Genomic DNA, 19,263 nt, shown 5'->3' with positions numbered 1-19,263 from the left:
TGCAACCGAAGCGTACTCAAGACAGCACTTGCAGAAATTAACAACATATAAGCAATCAGCAAATCTTAATTAAACAACCGCAATGGCCCCAAACGCTTAGAGTGCAGCTAGATCAACCACGATCAACACTCTGAATGAAGAATTCACTTTATTATTGTCTTCAGATGTACCGCATTATTATCGTTCCCGTGACAAGATATTGAGATTTCTAGAAGAATCCTCGACTCTCAGCTCCTGATAAAATTATCGAAAATACAAGCATTTTGACAATAACCTACATTTTTTTTTTTTTTTTTTTTTGTCTACGAGGTCGAGGATCATTTATTCTGCATCCATTAAAATATCTTTACTATGAGACTATCTGCGCAATAGAAATATTATATCATTAGTTACAGTATTGTGAACTCTTAAAAAAATACTCAATTAAATTCCATTTCTTTGAGGTGGCATTGATTGGTCTAAAATAACGGATTTCGAAGATTCATAATTTGATTAGATTTGGTATTAAAAGAATGAAACTGTTCTTTTATTTCAAATGCTAGAGTGCCAAAAATATTTTTTTACCTATGATTAACAGTATAGAGGGGGAGGGGGACTGAATAAAAATTTATTTCGCCATTTTTTTTCCTGTTTTTCATTTATTGTTTAAAATGACAATCCCTTATTTCGTTGATAGTATTTTTCTGATGAAAAGTAAGCGCCCACCTGTAACGGTTTCGAAGTCCTGATAAGAGTAGATATCTTGTTTCAACAAAATTTCAAAATTTATTTTTGAGATGTGAGACTTAAATATTAATATATTTGAAATATATATTCTGCAAAACAAAAATAGTTTTATTTAAGGGAGAAAACATCCTTTCTGCTAATTAATAATACTAAACAAGAACAATTAATTAATAATGCCAAAAGTTCTTTATATGTATTTTTTATTTAATTAGTTTAATTTTTATTTAATGCTTTACTTTTTTTTAACAAATGAAAGTTTAAGCAAATTCACTTTGTTAACAACACTGCATTGTGCATTCCACGACGCCTACCAACTTAAGTATTCAATAAAACGGCTAATTAACCTTTTACATGGCAATTTACTCACTTCGGGTGTTTTAAAATTGCCAAATAGACTCCTTTAACGATTACCTTCCGGACTAAGAACTACTTTTGGAAACAACTAATTTCTTTAAACTGCCTCACTTCACGGGCAATTCACAATAGGGGGGCTGGATGTTGGGTGTCTGGAAACCTTACTGTGATCGAAATTGGCTGATTAGATTTTGTGCTTGTTTTCCGCTTTCGTTATAGATATTTCTTTGTAGTAATTTTTTTTTCTGAAGGTTGTATAATTAAATAAATAAAATTTCTGGATTTTAATATGTATGAAATGATATTTTATAATAGAATATTTATGTATTTAAATATTTCACGTGATAATAAACATAGTTTAATATAGCATTCATTTCGATGGCATAGTTTGCGGAACCGAGTTAAGCCTTTTAGGAGTCGTCGGACAACAAAAATTTCGGGGCCCATTTTCTCCTATAAACTTTTAAAAGTAATTTTTTATTTTCTCGAATCCGTAATATAGAGAAAGTATAGTAATCGTCAAAAAATTCTAATTTAATTAATTTTAATTAATTAATTAATTAAAATTAATTTAATTTTAACAAATCTCCATGTTTTAGATCTCCTTGAGTTCGAAAAACACATTTTTAGAAAATGCCCGTCCGTCTGTCTGCGATAAAGGTAACTCAAAAACTATTTCAGCAAGACGGTTGAAATTTGATATACAGTCTTTACACCAATTTTGCAAATTTCATTCAAATTTTGAGTAAAATCTGTTATGAGGAAGTCCATCTGTCTGGTTGTTCAAATATAAGTTAACAGGATAATTTCAAAACGAAAAGAGCTAGATGAATAAAATTTTGTACACAGATTTAACATATATAGTGTAGACATCTGTCAAATTTTCAGCCAAATCCAACGACATAAACGTGATAATTCAAAAATGCAATGACTTATGTATATCACATTTGGTATAGGATTTTGTGTCTACATGTGCAGTTTTGAGTCAAATTTTCTTTTAAGAAAAAACGTCTCTAAAACACAAATTCGAATTTTGGATACTATTAACGCATGCTAGAGATTAATCGCCAAATAATTCGCCAAGGATGACACGATAATTTTCAGGGAAAATGCTGAATTCGCCCCAAAATTTAATTTTTTGTATTTAATAACACCATTGAAATGCAAGCCGTTCTCTGGCCTGACAAGTTTATTAAGGAGTATGAGAGAAAGTTTAGGAGTGATCACTGCCGCTGGTTTATCGGTTTTAACTTAATTTTTATTTTAGTAGTTTTAAGTTGCTAATTTTGTCAGATTGAAAATAACAAAACATTTAACTGCAGATTGCTTTCTAAAAGGTTGGTTCAAACTGTATTGCATATAAAAAATATACAATTGAAATTTAAAAAAATAAATTTAAACAAAATTGTAAAAAAAAAAAAAAAAAAAAAAAAAACCTTTTATTATGCAATCGAAATAACATTTAACAATAGGATGGCAATTTTTTTAAATTATAAAACAAAATAAAACTTGCAAATGAGGAGATTAATTAGGAATGTTTTTAAAATAATATTCCGAAATTAGTTTAAACGGTACTTGATTTTACTCTGAATAAGTTCGATTGCTCCTTTATAATTAAATGAAAGCTTGAAATTAAATAACTTTCAAAATACCACAAAAAATTCTTGAGGGTTCCGAACTCCTTTGGCAATTACCTATTTAATAATCTGGCCCTGCATATGGGATAATCTTGTGAACGTAGCATCATTTAAAAATACTATTTTTTTAAAGATGAAAAAACACATTGTAGCGGTTATATAACTCTACTACCTTCTCTTTTGATACAACAGATGGCGTTATTTACATTAACGTATATTTCCCATAATCAGTCTTGGGAATTAGTATTATATTGTTCTAAATGAGTATCATGTATTTTTCATGTTCGTGTTTGTTTTATCTTGTGAAATGCGGAACTTAGAAAATAATTGAATAACTTAGAAAATAATTGTTCCGGAAACTCGTCTATTGTTTTCACCTACCTCATGATGAAGTTAATAAACAGACTCGTTCTTGTACAACATTTATTAAAGGATTACAGTATTTGAAGAAAACAATTTTTTTAAAGTTAAATTTAATTACAACTTATAAAATATGTATTTTCGAAATTTTTTCCATTTCTTTAATAAACTTCTAAAAGCTTATGATGTCGTAGACTAAAAAGTTTATCTTTTAATAACCCATAATTTTAATGAATTGAAAATATCTTTATTACAGTACATAAAATGTATTCCTTAAAATCACTTGTCAGTTCCCGCATTTTTCATGTGCATCATTTTAGTTACTAATCCTCAAAAATACTTTATTTCAAAATATAAACTTCGTGGCTTTGTAAATTTTTAAATACACCTACAACTAACATTTTGTTTAATTTAATTTTAAAAAAAATCGATATTGCAAGAAAGACGTATTCCCCCAGAGATAATTGAAAACATTTCATTACAATCTAAATCTTTTTAAAGTTTGGAAATTCACTTAATATTGAAATATATACTATTATTCATAGAAAATGCATATTTTCAGTATAATTGAAATTATTTTCAAAGTTTATTCAGTTTACTTATTTCTTCGCAATTTTATGTATAAAGATATGTGGACCTTTCTCGAATTTAATATGATGATTATTAACAGAAATTCAATTATAAAATGCATCGATAATATGAGGATTACTAGAATTCTCGTTAGGTTTCTATATTTTATACTGTTTATCAACATAAGAAATGTAAGATTTATGTATTAAACACGAATGCATTTTGATATCCCGATTGATATTTTTGGCATAATTGGTTTTTCTTAAAATCCCAGCAGCAATAAAGAAATCAAAATTGATCAAATAAGAAAAACTTATTTTTTTAAAAAAAGAGGATGTTTGTCGTTCATCTGAATGGTTTTTTTAATATTTAATATGCCCCAATTCTTTATTTATTAAATTTGTAATTATAATTAAATAGAAATTGTGGAGTACATAGAACTATTAAAAAAGGATTTTCTGTAGTTTGAATTTTAATACCAAAATACGCAGGAAATTTTGAGAAAAAGATCCACTTAATATCTATTAAGTAGCAAACATCTATCAAGTAGGAAAAATGATAAGTATTATTTGCCATTCAAAAAAAAAAAAAAAGGACAGAATTCTTAGAAGCAATTTATACGAGTTCAAATCCATTTAAAAGAAACAAAAAATATATTTGCTACTAGATTATTGACTTATTATAGGGGGGGGGGAGTTTCTATGCCTACAGATAAAAGATGCTAGTTTCGAAAGGGTCACACTCTTCGCCCCCCCCCAAACAGAAATTCATTTAAAATGACTTGTTATTTTTATTAAAAATCGCCATAAGATTTTTTTTTATATTGACTTTGCAAATTTAGTTAAGAAAATATTTACTTATTATTACTTAAATACTTATTTATTTATTAATGCAAAGCAGATTGCTCGAAACATTTCCAATAGCAAACGATTTTTCTTTCAATTTGTGACTTTATTCCATCCATTTTATATGTGATCTTGAAATTATAAGCATTCGTGTTCGTATTGTATTCAAAGAATGACAGAAAAAAGTTCACTTTCATTTTACCTTTTCTGCCACTTTTCATAAAAGCAAAAACATTTTTAAAATCTAAAAAGACATTTGATTGAAATTTTTTTTATTCTGTTTAATAATTTTTTAACATCAGAAAACATTTTCCCCTTTATTTTACATAATTTCGAATTTAAATCATTATTAATTCTTATAAGATTCAAATATTCATGCAAAGGAAATTCAGTTCTAAAGCGAAAAACTTTTGCGACTGAATAAAATATGCGACATTTCTCTAACCTTGGTTTTTTTTTTTTTTTAATCTTTTGTATTAGAATCTAAGTTTTATTTGTAAAATATTTCGACGTCTAAAGAAGATTACATTTTATATGAATAATTTTCGTTAGATTTTTTTTTTCTTTTTCTCTTTTTCAAGATTTTATATTTTCCAAAAATAAAAAAAAAATAATCATACTTTGAAAAAAAAATGGCTCATAAAAAAAATCCACTAGACATTATTTTATACGAAATTTTCCAAACAAGAAATAATAAAAATCAAGTAAGTTTTTTTTATTCTAAAACAACTCTTTTTAGCATTTTAATTAGAAATTTGAATCTTAACTCAGAAGTTGCCGAATAGTAATAAAAAGGGATATTAATTAAAAAGTGGAAAAAGGCAGTGTTTTTATAGGTGATATAAAAAAAAACTTTTTTTAGCTTTATTTCGTTCACTAACGTTTTTTATTAATCATTCAATTTTAATATTTATTGATTTTTTGAGATCATTAATTAATATTTGAAGGAACTTAAAGTAAGGGTATAAAACATAAGTATACAAATCTTTAAAACATAACATAAAGTATACAAATCTTTAAGTAAAGGTATAACAGCAACAGATCAGAAACTACATAAATATTTATTAGTATAATATTTTGTTATGCAAATCAGATTTGAAAATTAATTATTATTAAGCATTTTGAAATCAACATATCAAAAAAAATTATAACTTTTTAATTAGAACTTTCCAGATTTTTTTTGTAGAAATTGACAGGAATTATTAATTTTAATACAGATTTTATGATAGATTGTCTATTTATGAGATGCTGTTCGGTGTTGCCATATATCTTTTAAAGAAACAAAGGGAAATAATCTATTTAAAGAAGTATTATATTTTGAGATTCTCATATTAAATATTTAATAATACAACTCTTTGCATAAAACGATGAGAATTCCAAATTATTACTTTTTAATTTATTGAAAATAACAAGCATTTACAATGTCAATATATATTTAAGTAAATTTTATAATTTATGGAATTTTTTTAAGGAATCCTTTATTTCTCTTTGATTCACATTTTTAATAAAAATTTTGTGCTGCTGTCTTAGGAGATTTTAAATGTCTTCTATGTATTAACTAGAATATACCTGTGTAACTTACATTTTAAAAATATTTCTTTGTATCATTAATGTTTGAAATAAGAATCGCGATCATTAATATTTTGTTCTGTAAACATCATTATTCATGTTTAAAAGAATGAAATATGATCACAAATCTTTGTCGTTAGATAATGATTATTCTTTTTTTTTTTAATTTAAATTTTTGTCACAAATAGACGGATAAAGTTGTAACTATAGAAACGGTGCAAACGATTTTTCACTCTGTTTCAATTTAAATTAAAATTTGGATGTTTTTGAAAAATGAGAGTATTCGTTTTTAAATATAAATAACAATTTGAATGACAAATTATTTTAGGGCTCAAAAAAACTGAATTTCATATAGTCAGAATTTCAAAAATCGCTTTCTTTCTTATGATATAAACGAATACATAAACCAATCTTTTGAAAATGTTTCCAAACGATGGTATTCTTTTGTCATTTTTAATATTTCCCTTAATGGCATCTTCTCTTTATAATGATAAAACTACAAAAATATGAAAAATGACTTCGAAATTCATGCAATTCGTAAGTGAATCAAAATCAAATTTTCCATGTATTTCCAAAACTTACTCTTTCCCAGAATATTATTTTCCAAATCTTATTTTGAGATCTTCTTCTTCCAAAATCGGCTTTGCCGAGAGACTTAACGATTTAGTTACTGAAAATAGTGGGGAATTTTCGTTCCGTGAAATGTTCTACGATTGAAAACTCCATCCCGAGTTATATTTCATAATGATATTATCTGCGAAACTCACAAGGAAAAATTGAAAGGAAATGCTGGAAGAGATTACATTTCACTGTTTATAAAACTGAAGTACGATTCTGTTTGGAGTCATTAAATTGCTTTTTATAAAATCGTTTGCCTGCTTAGCGTAAGAATAAAGGGAATAATCTTAAATAAATAAAAGTATTGGAAGAATTAATTTTTTTTTTTCAAAAGTAGTTCAATGACATGTTTGCAGTTTCAATTAATTATTAACTTCAACTTAATCGCTAATTTTACTTCTAGATAAAGATTTTATTTCTAGGTTTAAAATTAACTATTTTTAAAAAAATTAATGGAACGTGAAATATTTTTGTATTTTTTCTAAGAATATCTTTAATTATTATTGGATCAATTTTGATGTATTATGAATTTTTTGTATAATTATCATTGTAAAACAACCATTTATTTTGAAAATTTTAAAAATAATAATTTTATAAATGATCAATGCCTGTTAATTAAAGATTTAATTATCACAGCAATTCTTATTTATGTTTAAAATGAGAAAGTATTTTTTTTATTGTTATTGGTTTTAGTTTGAAATTAAACGCGTAATTACTCTTATTCCTTGTACTTATAGGCATTACAACTTCTGAATAGCTGAATGCATTAATCGTTTTACTGTTCTTCATTCATTCGTTGACAATTAGCCAATTGCATTGTTTTTCATTTTATTACATTTAGCACAATAAGAACTTATTTTTATAACTAATTAAATATAGATTTTTTTTTTTACTTTTGTGTTGCCTCGTGATTTAAAATTAATTGTTGCCCCGATAATTAGCTAAGCGGGAGATATTCCTGAGATTTTCTGGAAAAATCTTAAATATTCATTAACATGTTGGGGGCAATGACTTGTTATGGAAAGATCGATAATAATGCTGATTTTTCTGTGTCTTACGATTACCAGAAATCTCTGGTACTTTTTTTTGTTGTTGTTTTTTCTTACATAAATAAATATAAATTCAAAACATTTTAGAACGCTTTTTGACAGCATGGTAGAATATGTTCAAATTCGATATCAAAAATTTTAACAAATCATCTTTTTTACAAAAAGTTCTTTGAAAATTTCTTTTAAGAATTTTTAATCCTAAAATATGCATGATTTTTTTAGAAAGAAAATGAGGAAAAATTTCTAATACGTATTCTTGTTTATTAAAATTTCTATATACTGAATCACTCCCCCAGGAATTTTCAAGTTCAGTTTAAAGAGGTTCGAATATACTATATTTTAATAATTTGCATTAAAAATTTTACACATTTTTCGCATTGCCAATAAGCATTTTAATAACAATAAATTGAAAGCATATTAATATTTGAATATTATTTTTCTAAATTAACATGAAATTGCATTTATGGTATCACGTAATTTATATCGAAATGATGTTTTAGTGCCGAAGCTTTCCTTTTTTCTCAATTTATTTTATGTTTTAATGGGAAATTAAAAGTAACATTTTTAAACATTGGAAGGCGCAATTATATTGATAAAAATAAAAAAAAAACTTTTAGAAACTATTTGTGTAGCTATTCTAAAGTATTCTATAGTATTTCGTATTTTTTTTTAATTTTAAGTTTTTAATCATATTTGGAATAAATTTTTAGGGAATATCTAGAAGTTTTCTTAAGATGCTTTTGATGCTTTCATTTTCTTATTCGGTTTCTAGCACTTCATACTTTAATGGTCTTATTTGCTCTAAACTTATTCTAGATTTTGTGAACTTTTATTTTTTAAATACACTAATAAAAGTTACTTTCATTATTTTCAAAATTTTACATTTCATAAATCCTTTTTTAAATAGGATATCATATAATGATTTTCTTCCAAAATTCTCAACCAGGTATTGGCATCTTTTCTTTGGAATTAAATTTTAATTAAAAATTAATCGACGCACTGATAATGAGTTTCCAATATACTGAAATATTGTATTTTCCACGAGAACAGGCTACTGTATCAAATCTCACAATTCGAAACCGTCAGGACATAAGTAGAATTGTACTGCAGATACTTGAAATAAGTTAAATAAAGAGTACACAAAGGGTAAAAGATGAGTAACCACTAGAGCAAGAAATCGATTTATCCGTTAATACCCGAAACCATAAGAGTAACAATATAGAAACACAATCCTCCCTTTGTCAAATCAGGTCTTTTCTTCCCCAAAAACAAGCTGTGGAATCAGCGAACTCTTTGACAAATGAGGTCTGCAAGAAGAAAAGATGTCTTCTTTTGATCGTAACCTCCTCATGAGCGAAGAGAAAAGTCACTCTGGTTGACTTTAACAATTACCCACGGAACGGAAGTCAAAGTTTCCTTATGCGGTAGCAAGGAATTATTCAATTTCTCGTTGGTTGCATGTTTGGTTGGATACACAGATGGAAGTAAATATTGCATTAGCAAAATGTGACTGATGTTTCGGAAGACGGAATAGACAGAAATTTGTTTGAAGAATCGTTCGTTTGTCTTGTTTGTAACGTTAGGGTTTTTTTTTTTTCCAGTTGTAGTTGCAATTGTTTATTATTTTTTTATTATTAATAACGCACATAGTAGTTTATTATTATTATTTTTCATCTATCATTTTGTATATTGAATATAAACAACATAGAGAGAAATTTAAAGGAAATTCGAATTGCTATTTCGAAGCGTCGTCGCATGACAAAGTTTTGGGCTTGATTCAGATTTATTTTATTTTAAACATTTACTCTTAATTGCGATGATAGAGGGCGCAACAAAAAAAAAATATTTAATACCATCGCAACATCTGGAGTATAAATCGTGTAGTGAAATTTACTATTATTATTCAGAAATAAAAATTAGCACCTCTAAAAATGTTTTTTTTTAAATTTGAAAATGGTGTAAAAATGATGTTTGTGTAGTAATATATTTCGAGGTTAATAAGGAAAAACTTTAAAAGTGGTTAAAAATTAAGCTTTAAAAAACTATAATTTTTAGTTAAAATATTATTAAAATTTATAAAAAAAAACCTTTCTAATTACCTTATTACGCAAGAAATAACTACATGTCAAATGTGGTAGTTCTATGTCCAGTGATTTGGCATTTTAGAGGAACGAGGCATTTGGCATTTAGAGACATTTGAACGATTTTTTCGGCATTGCATAATGAAGTTTGTAGATAGTATATCCATTTATAAACATTACCATATTAAGAGGAACATTTATTTTATCGTAAAATTTTTATTCAAATTAAATAATTAAAAACGGCATTAGAAACGTGAAACACACAAGCGTCATGTGTCATTACGTGACATACCCATTTGTGTATGTCATGTAACATTTAATTGTACGTGGTTCAATCTCTGTGCCTATTTTTAGTTAGAAAAAAAATTAATATTAGCATTGTTTAATGTTATTTATTCTTATAAAAGTATATTGTGTCAAGTTTATGCAATTTGATATGTTCTTTTTGGCACAAATAAACTTCAAATTCATAAACTTTATTCATCTTTTATTCATTTTTTTATACTTTCATCTTTTATTCATTTTTAAAAAATCATTTTATTATTTTTTTTAAGTTTATGTAAAATAATGTTATTTTAGTATAACTAACCGTACAAACGGCTTCAGCTTTCCTAGAAAATAATTGGATAAACCTTGTATTATATATTAAATTAATTATGCTAATCTCTTTATAAGCCTAAATCTTTAAAAAAAATAAATTCGAATGGTTTATTTAATAAGTAAATCTTAAATAAAAACTTCTCAGCCCGAATTTGTACTTTCTGTTTCACGGTAAGCCATAAAAACAAATGTTCGAAAACAGTTTCATTTCGCGCTAATAAAGAAAACTCTTAAGCTTGAATATATTAATCTCTGTAACTTTTCTGTCTGTCAAAACACTTGTCGCATAGGTTGTTTAGCTGCTAAGTCAGACCAACGTACGAAATAAGTACACCTTGGAGAAACGTGACATTCAACTTAAGACCATTGTCAGGTTGCCTATGCAACTAAGTAATCCTTATTCATATACTGTTTAAACGTTGATCCAGGTGTTCATTTTGACCGTTTGAGCTCTTTATCGTCTTATTATTTGAGATTAACTCTGGCGCTTCGTGTCTGCGTTGCAAATTTGTTTGTGTGTTCTCAGTATTTGGAAGGGGACGAACTTTCTAAAATATGATTGCTTTTTAGTGGGTATTGATAATTATAATAAAAAATGTTAAGGTGTTTTTTTTTTAAAGTATTCATACTGGGTTAATTGTAGATTGGATCTCATAATTCTGAACTGCAGTCGTATGCCAAGATGTTGAATTTGGGTGATATTATATCAACCTGATATTGGGTGCTCAAAAGTATCGATTGCACAAAGCCGATACAGACTAAGTGTATCAGGTTTTTGGATTCAATTGATACTGATTGGTGATCAGGTTTATGGACTCGTTGATATCGATTGTTAATCAGGTTTTTGGATCCAGTGGATGCCGATTGGTAAGTGATATCACTGACTCTCCGACCCGTCTAAAGTCGCACGGATAATAATACTGAATGACCGGACCGCCGCAACAGCAACACTGACGGGAACTATGATTGAGACCTAAGGGCCATCACCGGCCACTCTAGTACCCTTCCCTAAGGAAGTACGTCTTATCATCGAAAGGAGAAGCCAGATCCCCACCTTTTTGTGTAACCTCCAGGGTGGGGAGAACCAACCGCAATGCCGGAATCTTCTTATTCTCATTTCGAATTGGCCCTGGGATCAGGTTTTTGAATTAAATTAATATTGATTGGTAATCAGGTTTTTGGACTCAATTGATACCGATTGGTAATCAGATTTTGGGACTTAATTATTACCAATTGGTAGTCAGGGTTGTTGTTTTTTTGTCTTTTATGCTAATTATATCAGCAAAACTTTTTCTTTCCTCTTCTCATTCTTTCGTCAATCACTGTCGAAATTAAGGCTACCGGCACATAGTCATCTTATGGGAAAGCGAAATCCCAATTTGGAATCATATTCATATCAGTATCTGCTACCAGTCACGACTCAAGTGCGAGAATCAATACTCACTGAGCACTCGGTTTCGTTAGAAAAGAATCGGTTACCGGTTGTAACAGGTAAATGTATTGGGTACAATCGAGTATCAGTATCAGTCTATACCTGATACAGTAAACTGGGTATCAATCGAAAAGTACAAAAAAAAACGTTACTTGATTCAGCAGCCAACTTCATCATATTTTCTTACCGTACCACCGGAAAGACGTTTGAATTTATAATATCAAATTCAACGTGCACCGAGTCCATATATACGATTTATTTTCGGTGGAATTTGTTTTAGAAAATGGAATGAAACGAATACGTTGTGATCTAATAATAAGATCTCAACTTCGATGTCCAAAGGTTCTAAGCTGGAAACCCGATTTCCTTAAACTAAAATAAAGTTGAATTATTGATTTAAAAGAAACAAACTGAAATCTGAATATGATGTAAATATGGTGACATAAATTTTCCAATATAAAGCCAAACGATTTATATAAATTAAAACAAAATAAAACAATTTTCCCCCGCTTGAATTCCATTTAAGAAAAATGCCAGAAAATGCAATTAAATAAATGAGAAACAAAGTTTTACAGATTGTTACATCAGTTTATTATTCGTCTGATTGAATCAACTCTACTAGTGCTATTTTTATGTAACTTGAGTTTTTCACAAATTTTTACATTTTTATTCGATTTTTCAAACACTTTTAGATATGCTCAAGCTCTAAAATTTTCTGTAACGTGTATTTTTCGATAAAATACACTATTTTAATATTTTCAGAATTTAATTATCAATTTGTAGATTAATTTTGTTCAACTAATCTGAATAACGCTTTTTGCTAGTGAATTTGAGAAAAAGTGTTCCCATATTATTTATAATAAAATATTAAAAAAGGTTAATAATTTTTTTAGTACACTAACAAAATTGTGTTTTTAAAACCTTTTTTTTTTTTTTTTTTTTTTTTTTGCATTTAATAGCTTATGGATTAAACTCTGGCTGAGTTTTCTCTGTAATATCTGTACAAATTTGTAATAAAATTTGACTTCCTGCATGTTTCTTAATTCAAACGGAATTTTTACCATTCATTCAATGTTTGTTCTTTTTATTGCGAAGTTTCCTGATTGTTTTCTATCTCTTTCAGCTTCCTGAAAACAATGAACTGAGCTTAGCTGACTTGCGCCAGATGGCCGCACGTCAGCAGCACCAAATAGAAGCCCATCAACAACTATTGGTCGCCAAAGAACAACGCCTCAAATTCTTGAAGCAGCAAGAAGCCCGCCACCACCAGGGTCAGACTGCGCATGCGCCCGACGGTGACAGGTTACGCCACCTCCGGGAGAGGGTGGAACTACAAGAGTTGAAACTTCGGCGGCTTCGGGCACTCAGGGGTCAAGTGGAACAACACAAATCCAACAACTCTAATCTAGGTATGCTTTGAGGCATTTCGTATTTTTGCTTGTTTTTAATTAACAAATATAAAGCCAAACGATATTTTGTCCAGAATTAAAAGTTTTGACTTCTTAGTTTTTTTTAAGAAAGGAAGACAAGGTTAATTTCTGACAAAAGTAAAAAGAAATTCAGACGATTTTTTTAATGGATAGACGCGTTTGTTTCTTGATGTAATTTTTAAAACGGGTCTGTTTTGTTAACATTTTTTTTTTCTTCTTAAATACACTTGGATAATTATTTAATTCGAATTCAAATTAAATATAAATTATAAGGAATGAATACTGAAGTTATAGTTTGTTTTTATTTTATTTAAGGGCAGGTGTGAAAATAATATTTTTCTGAATTTTTCTTTAGAAGACATCAAAATTTGGTAAAAGAAATCAGGAAAAATTTGTAAAGAATCAAAAAATAAATAAATCCACTGGAGAATCGAACTATATTATAATGGTTTTTGTGTGATTCTGTGTGTCAATGATGTCTGCATCTAAATTTTGCGATCGAGAATTTACCTGCAATGGTGTTTTAGTCATAACAACTAACCTTCTAAGTTCTTCACTAATCATTAGTCATAATAACTAGTTGTATGATACATAAAATATTTATGTATTATATAACAAGTTATTATGACTAAGGATCTGTGAAGTATAACGATTAGTTATTATGACTATTTTATTTTTATGCTAGCAGCATGACACCGACGTTGATCATTCATCTTCGTTTTGTATAAATGTTATCGTTTAACGAATAAATCGAATTGATGCAATATTATCATCAGTTTAGGTTTTTATTACTGAAGTATTGCAAAGATTTTTTTTTAATTATTTATTTCTAGGTAATGGCAATGACTTTTGGAGTACCACGTTGTGATCAAATGTTTTACATCATCTTACTGTAATTTGGAGTATTAAACTTAATTTGTTACTTGTGAAAAGAAAAAAAAAACATTATTTATAATGAAAATTTAAGCTTTTAAAGCAATTAAAAATTTTAAGTTCTATTGAAATTATTTGAACATTTTATTTGATTCTGGTTTATCGATACCTTCTATTTGAGCTAATTAGTTTTTGATTGCTTATTTTATTACTATAGAAAATTCGTTTATGGGACGCAATATTTTACTAACACAGTATTTGTATTATTAGAATGGTTATTGTAGTTAAATTTTAAGTAAACAAAGCAAATTATCACGTATTTTTATTTAGTGATAATTAGTACATTCATAGGCGAGACTCTATTTACTAAATTAACATTCCATTCTTAAGTATAGCTTAGTTAATTAAAAGTTCTATGATTGGGACTATCACGTAATTTCGAATTAATGTTCCATTTTTAAACATTGTTTAGTTAATTAAAAGTTTCATGTTAGCTACTTTGGAACTACCACGTAATCGGATTACAATCAAGGATGATTTTGAGTGACAATCTACTCTTCAACTTCTACACCAGTCCAGTATAAGAATTTTTGGTCCATGATGAAAGCGCGTTCACCTCATTGATTTACGGTGAAATCGAATGTCCATTCTCCTTCCTCTGACCGTTTGACCCAGAATGGTTCACGAAGTTTAGATTTAGTTATATTAACTTCCCGTTTTGAAGTCACACCAAGGCTATTTTGGGACAGACTTCATAATTTTGAATCATGGTCAGATGACGAGCGACGACACCTGAGCACTCCCTCTCTCTCCAAACTTCTACACCTCACCAGCGATAAGACGTTTGGCATCGACGGATTTAACGTGTAACAACCTCCGTTACACTTCGGTTCCTTGGTGGAATTGGGTATCGACCCTGGAACTCTCCGAGACCTCCGCACCGAAACCGAGATCTTACCGCCAGGCCACCACGGCACGAACGTTTCCCGAAAACATCTTCTGAAGGGTACAAATCGAATGTGTGGTTATTCAAATTCGTATCTAGCATCATAATTCAGACACGTGCAGGGGCTGTCAACCACAAACTGCTGGGCGTGACTTCACTTTTGTAGTGGCTCATTGGGTTTATCAAACAACAGAGTTTATCAATAACTTATGCTTTTGTTCTTTTTAAGTACTCTGTAGGTTAGTGGTTTTGCGGTTGAATAACTGCCTTTTGACTGCTGACCCCTTTTAGAGAAGAAGAACAACCGATCACGCGAAATGGCCATTAAGTTATTCATTGGTAATGGGCAGGGTTCTGTGGGAAACGTTCCACTGTTTTGTTGAGTTACCCATTTTGTTCTAATCTGGCGTTGACCAAGAGCTGTACATTTCTACATTGCATCTTATGTCTGTAAATAAAGGTTTCAACTAAACTTGAAATTTCTAAGAATGAAATCACAATTTTTATGGCAAATATTATTATAATTATATTAAGGAGAAATTTTTTTATATAAAATAAATAGACAACCGACTCGAATTTGTTGTTGTTACTTATGGCACTTACCATAGGCAAGCCCACTGAGAAGTCGGCGATTTTCAGCCGAGTTTGCACAGTAGCTTCTAAGGGTAAAGGCCCCTGAGCACCCGAGGGCGGAAATCTGACTTCTAGCTCATACGAAGATGACACTCACATACCCACTTTCACAACCCCTTTTTATAAGGGGGCTCTTTCACACACCTCACAGATAGAATACAGGGTAAAGATCAGCCATTTCCGAACCAGGACTCGAACTCGGAACGCCCAGATCACGGGGAAGATGCGCTACCCCTAGGCCAGAACGACGACGACACAAATTTGTTGAAATTATAACACGTATTTTTTACTGTCCAATCGATTTTATAATGAATTGTAAGGGGGAAATGAGAATAAAAAAATTATGCTAATAAACCGTTCCTTTTAATTTCTTTAATTTGTTTTGTTTTTGGTAATAGAGATGCAATAAATTTTTCACTCATTTTCGCACAAGATAGAATTATGATGCTTTTGATACTCTGAATAACCGATGACAATTCATTGTATTTTAAAATTTACAGAAATTTATTTGATTAAATGGGTAAATGATAATTAAATTTTGATCCCAGTAATAAATCTTATAAAAAATGAACACGTTTAAAAAAAATAGAAATTAATCAACAAAAAAAAATTAAAATCTACTTTTTACAACATTAACTTGAGGATGCATTACCTTCTCTGGCCCAGCCATTTTATTTTTGCATGTTTTGATATTCTGCTTTTTCCCAGGAAAAGTTAAAAATAAATTAATTTTTAAATTATCTCGAAATATGCGTATAGCCGATAGATTTACGCACTATTTTTTATACTTGTTTATTAATCTCAAACTATTCGTTAATCGCCAAAAAATAATTCTTAATGATCGCACGCTAGATCCACACTAAAGATCGCTATTTCGTAGCTGTTGTTCACCAGTATCATGCAATTGTTACACAAGTAATGATTTTCTTCACTATACTACAAAGAACGCGGTTTTCTTGGGTGAGACTCTGAAAAACAAAAAATCTGAGCAGTTATGATGTTTATAGCCTTATCCAGAGTCCTTAATTTTATACGCAGGAAGAGCAGGGAAAAATATTTTATTAGAAAATATACGAGATAGATTAAGACCATCTCCGCTGTATTTACTCTATTTTTAATAAATTATCCTTTTTTGTCTTAAGGAAATTTAAACCCATTTTATTTTTTCATCAGATCATTCATTCATCTGCTTTTCCCTATATTAAGCTTTTGATTCACGTCCATGTTAAGCAATTTTTTAAAAGATAAGAACATTATTTGATATCCATTGTTTATGTTAATTATGCATTGTAATTATTATGGCATGCAGAATTACAGTGGCTTGATTAGCCAATCTCAAAACATTATCAAAGTTCACTAAGTTTTCGCACTGAAGATTCAAATCTCCTTTAATTAATTTCCCCCTTAAAGTTAAATAGAGTATTGATTGCACATATAAAATCTATATTAAATCAGCAAATTTTCAGTTATTTCACCATTTTGCAGTAACTTATTAAATATTTTTGTAACACTGTTCTTAAAATGTTTATCAAATATACAGAAATGTTAAGTATAAGAAATTGAGGCAAATTGTAAATCCATTCTGGAAATAATTATCCTATTTATATTATAGAAAATAGGTTGAAATGTGTAAATATTTCTGCAATATATATTTTTTAAAAATTACTGATATTTTAATATACGTTTTATGTAAATTCGTATTTATTTTTCTGCTAACCGAAAGTACAGTTAATGCAAAAATAGTTATAACATACAAATAAGTGAAATCCAACTCCTGAAATATGAAATAAATTTCTTATTTTTTAATGATGGATGGATTAAATTTGATGCCTGTTTTATCTCATTTCATCAATTATACATATCCAAACAGTACGCAGACAAAAAACATTACAAACATATATCGTTTCAAAAATGCCAAAGGAAATGATGTGGTGCTGCCATCTATTAGTAATAATATGAACAACGAATAATAAAGAGTTGGGCTTAAAACCAATGTTTTTTAAGCAAATGATACATGTTTGGTTATTGTTTTAATTAAAATAATTTACATTAAAATGCACTTTTTATAGTAATTTCTTTTTTACCGATATAATATTTTACCTTTTTAGAAAGAAAATAATATATATATATCAAAACTTTAAGAAATGCTTTATCAAACTAGATGGAATTATGTATTAATCTTATTAAACTCGTACACTATTTATTAATAACAATTTTTAACCTTTTTTATGATAGGATATGATGTTATGAATTTATATAAAAAAACAGAGTCTGTTGTATTCCTAAGAGCTTTAAACTTCTTTTAAACTTCTTTTACATGTAACTGCTTAAATTTTCCATACATATGAATATAAGGAAAGCAAGACTTCATACATATCAATTTGCAATCATCATACTTAAATATATTGAATGGAAATATTTAGAATGTGGAAGTTTGTGTCATAGATGATAATGATTCAGATTATGATAAATATTAATTTGAGTTTTGATTAGCGAATACTCTTATATATTACGATTAAATAGTTTTTTTTTATTTGTACATTATGATCATTTGATTTTTCATTCAAAATAAACCATTTATTTTGGGCATTCCAATTATATTATATGGTTTTTAAGTTCCCATATATGTATTGAATTTATCATAGGCATAAATGATTCGAAAGAATTACATGATATTTCTTCAGGTTTTCGATTGACATATTTTAAACTCCTGGCTTCCAAAAATGTGTTAGCTTTCAATAGTTCATATGGAATTAAAATTCTTGGCCGAAGACGAATCTACTTTTTTTAATTGAAATATCAAAAATGAACAGATTAGGTTAATACTTCACCAGTCATAATAATTTCGGTTCATTTCTATTTTTTTTTAATTTAGGAAATAAAGTAATTTGTTAATTTCATTACAGTTTTTATGTTTTTACATCCAGTTTTTCAGTAACGTTTTTACAGCCAAATTTACCATCTAATACAGCCAGTATTGGATGGTGAATAAGTAATATATTTTGTATTGATTTATTGTAACTTGCTTGAAAGAAATGATTTTTGTTTCCTTTTGGAAAGCTCATATTGTTGCGAAATGCATAAAATGTTTATTTCATTTACATTGTTTAAAAATATTGCACTTAATTTTAAAAACTGTTTAATTATTTAAAAATCAGAATTTTTCTACAGTTTAGGAATAGTTTTGAATTTATTGTTATTTTCTTAAATTATAAGAATAATAAAATTCTAAATCAACTCTGCAATCTTATTAAAAAGTGATAAAAGTAAAAATTGAAGCCGTGGAAAAAGGAATTCGTATCCATTTCGTGAAATATATTAATTAAAAACTTGTGATGGTAATATGATGCGTCATTTAGGCATAAACACACAAGTTTCAGTTACGAGGTCGAATTGCATTGAATTCAAATAGAATTATTTTTTTGCCGAGGGAGAGAGTTAAATACAAGCGAACGAAAGAATATTGCTTGTCAGCAATGCTGAATTTGCATAAACTGCTATTGTTTTCAAATGCTTGCATCCAACATAAATCAAATGTTA

At 28.4% G+C, this 19,263-nt stretch overlaps 1 protein-coding gene across 3 annotated transcripts in view; it reads left to right on the top strand.

Annotated features, from left to right (window-relative positions):
• Nucleotides 1-19,263, top strand: part of LOC129980549 (apoptosis-stimulating of p53 protein 1-like) — a 599,431-nt gene that overhangs the window by 551,322 nt on the left and 28,846 nt on the right. For all 3 annotated transcript variants that reach the window (XM_056090899.1, XM_056090900.1, XM_056090901.1), the window contains one exon: nt 12,965-13,250. In XM_056090899.1, the coding sequence (XP_055946874.1) occupies nt 12,965-13,250 (286 nt within the window). The remainder of the gene's footprint in view (nt 1-12,964; nt 13,251-19,263) is intronic.

Source organism: Argiope bruennichi, chromosome 8 (assembly GCF_947563725.1).
Source record: "Argiope bruennichi chromosome 8, qqArgBrue1.1, whole genome shotgun sequence".
NCBI classification, from domain to species: Eukaryota; Metazoa; Arthropoda; class Arachnida; order Araneae; family Araneidae; genus Argiope; species Argiope bruennichi.
Note: the sequence above shows the minus strand (reverse complement) of the source record. Positions and strands in the feature narration are given on the sequence as shown.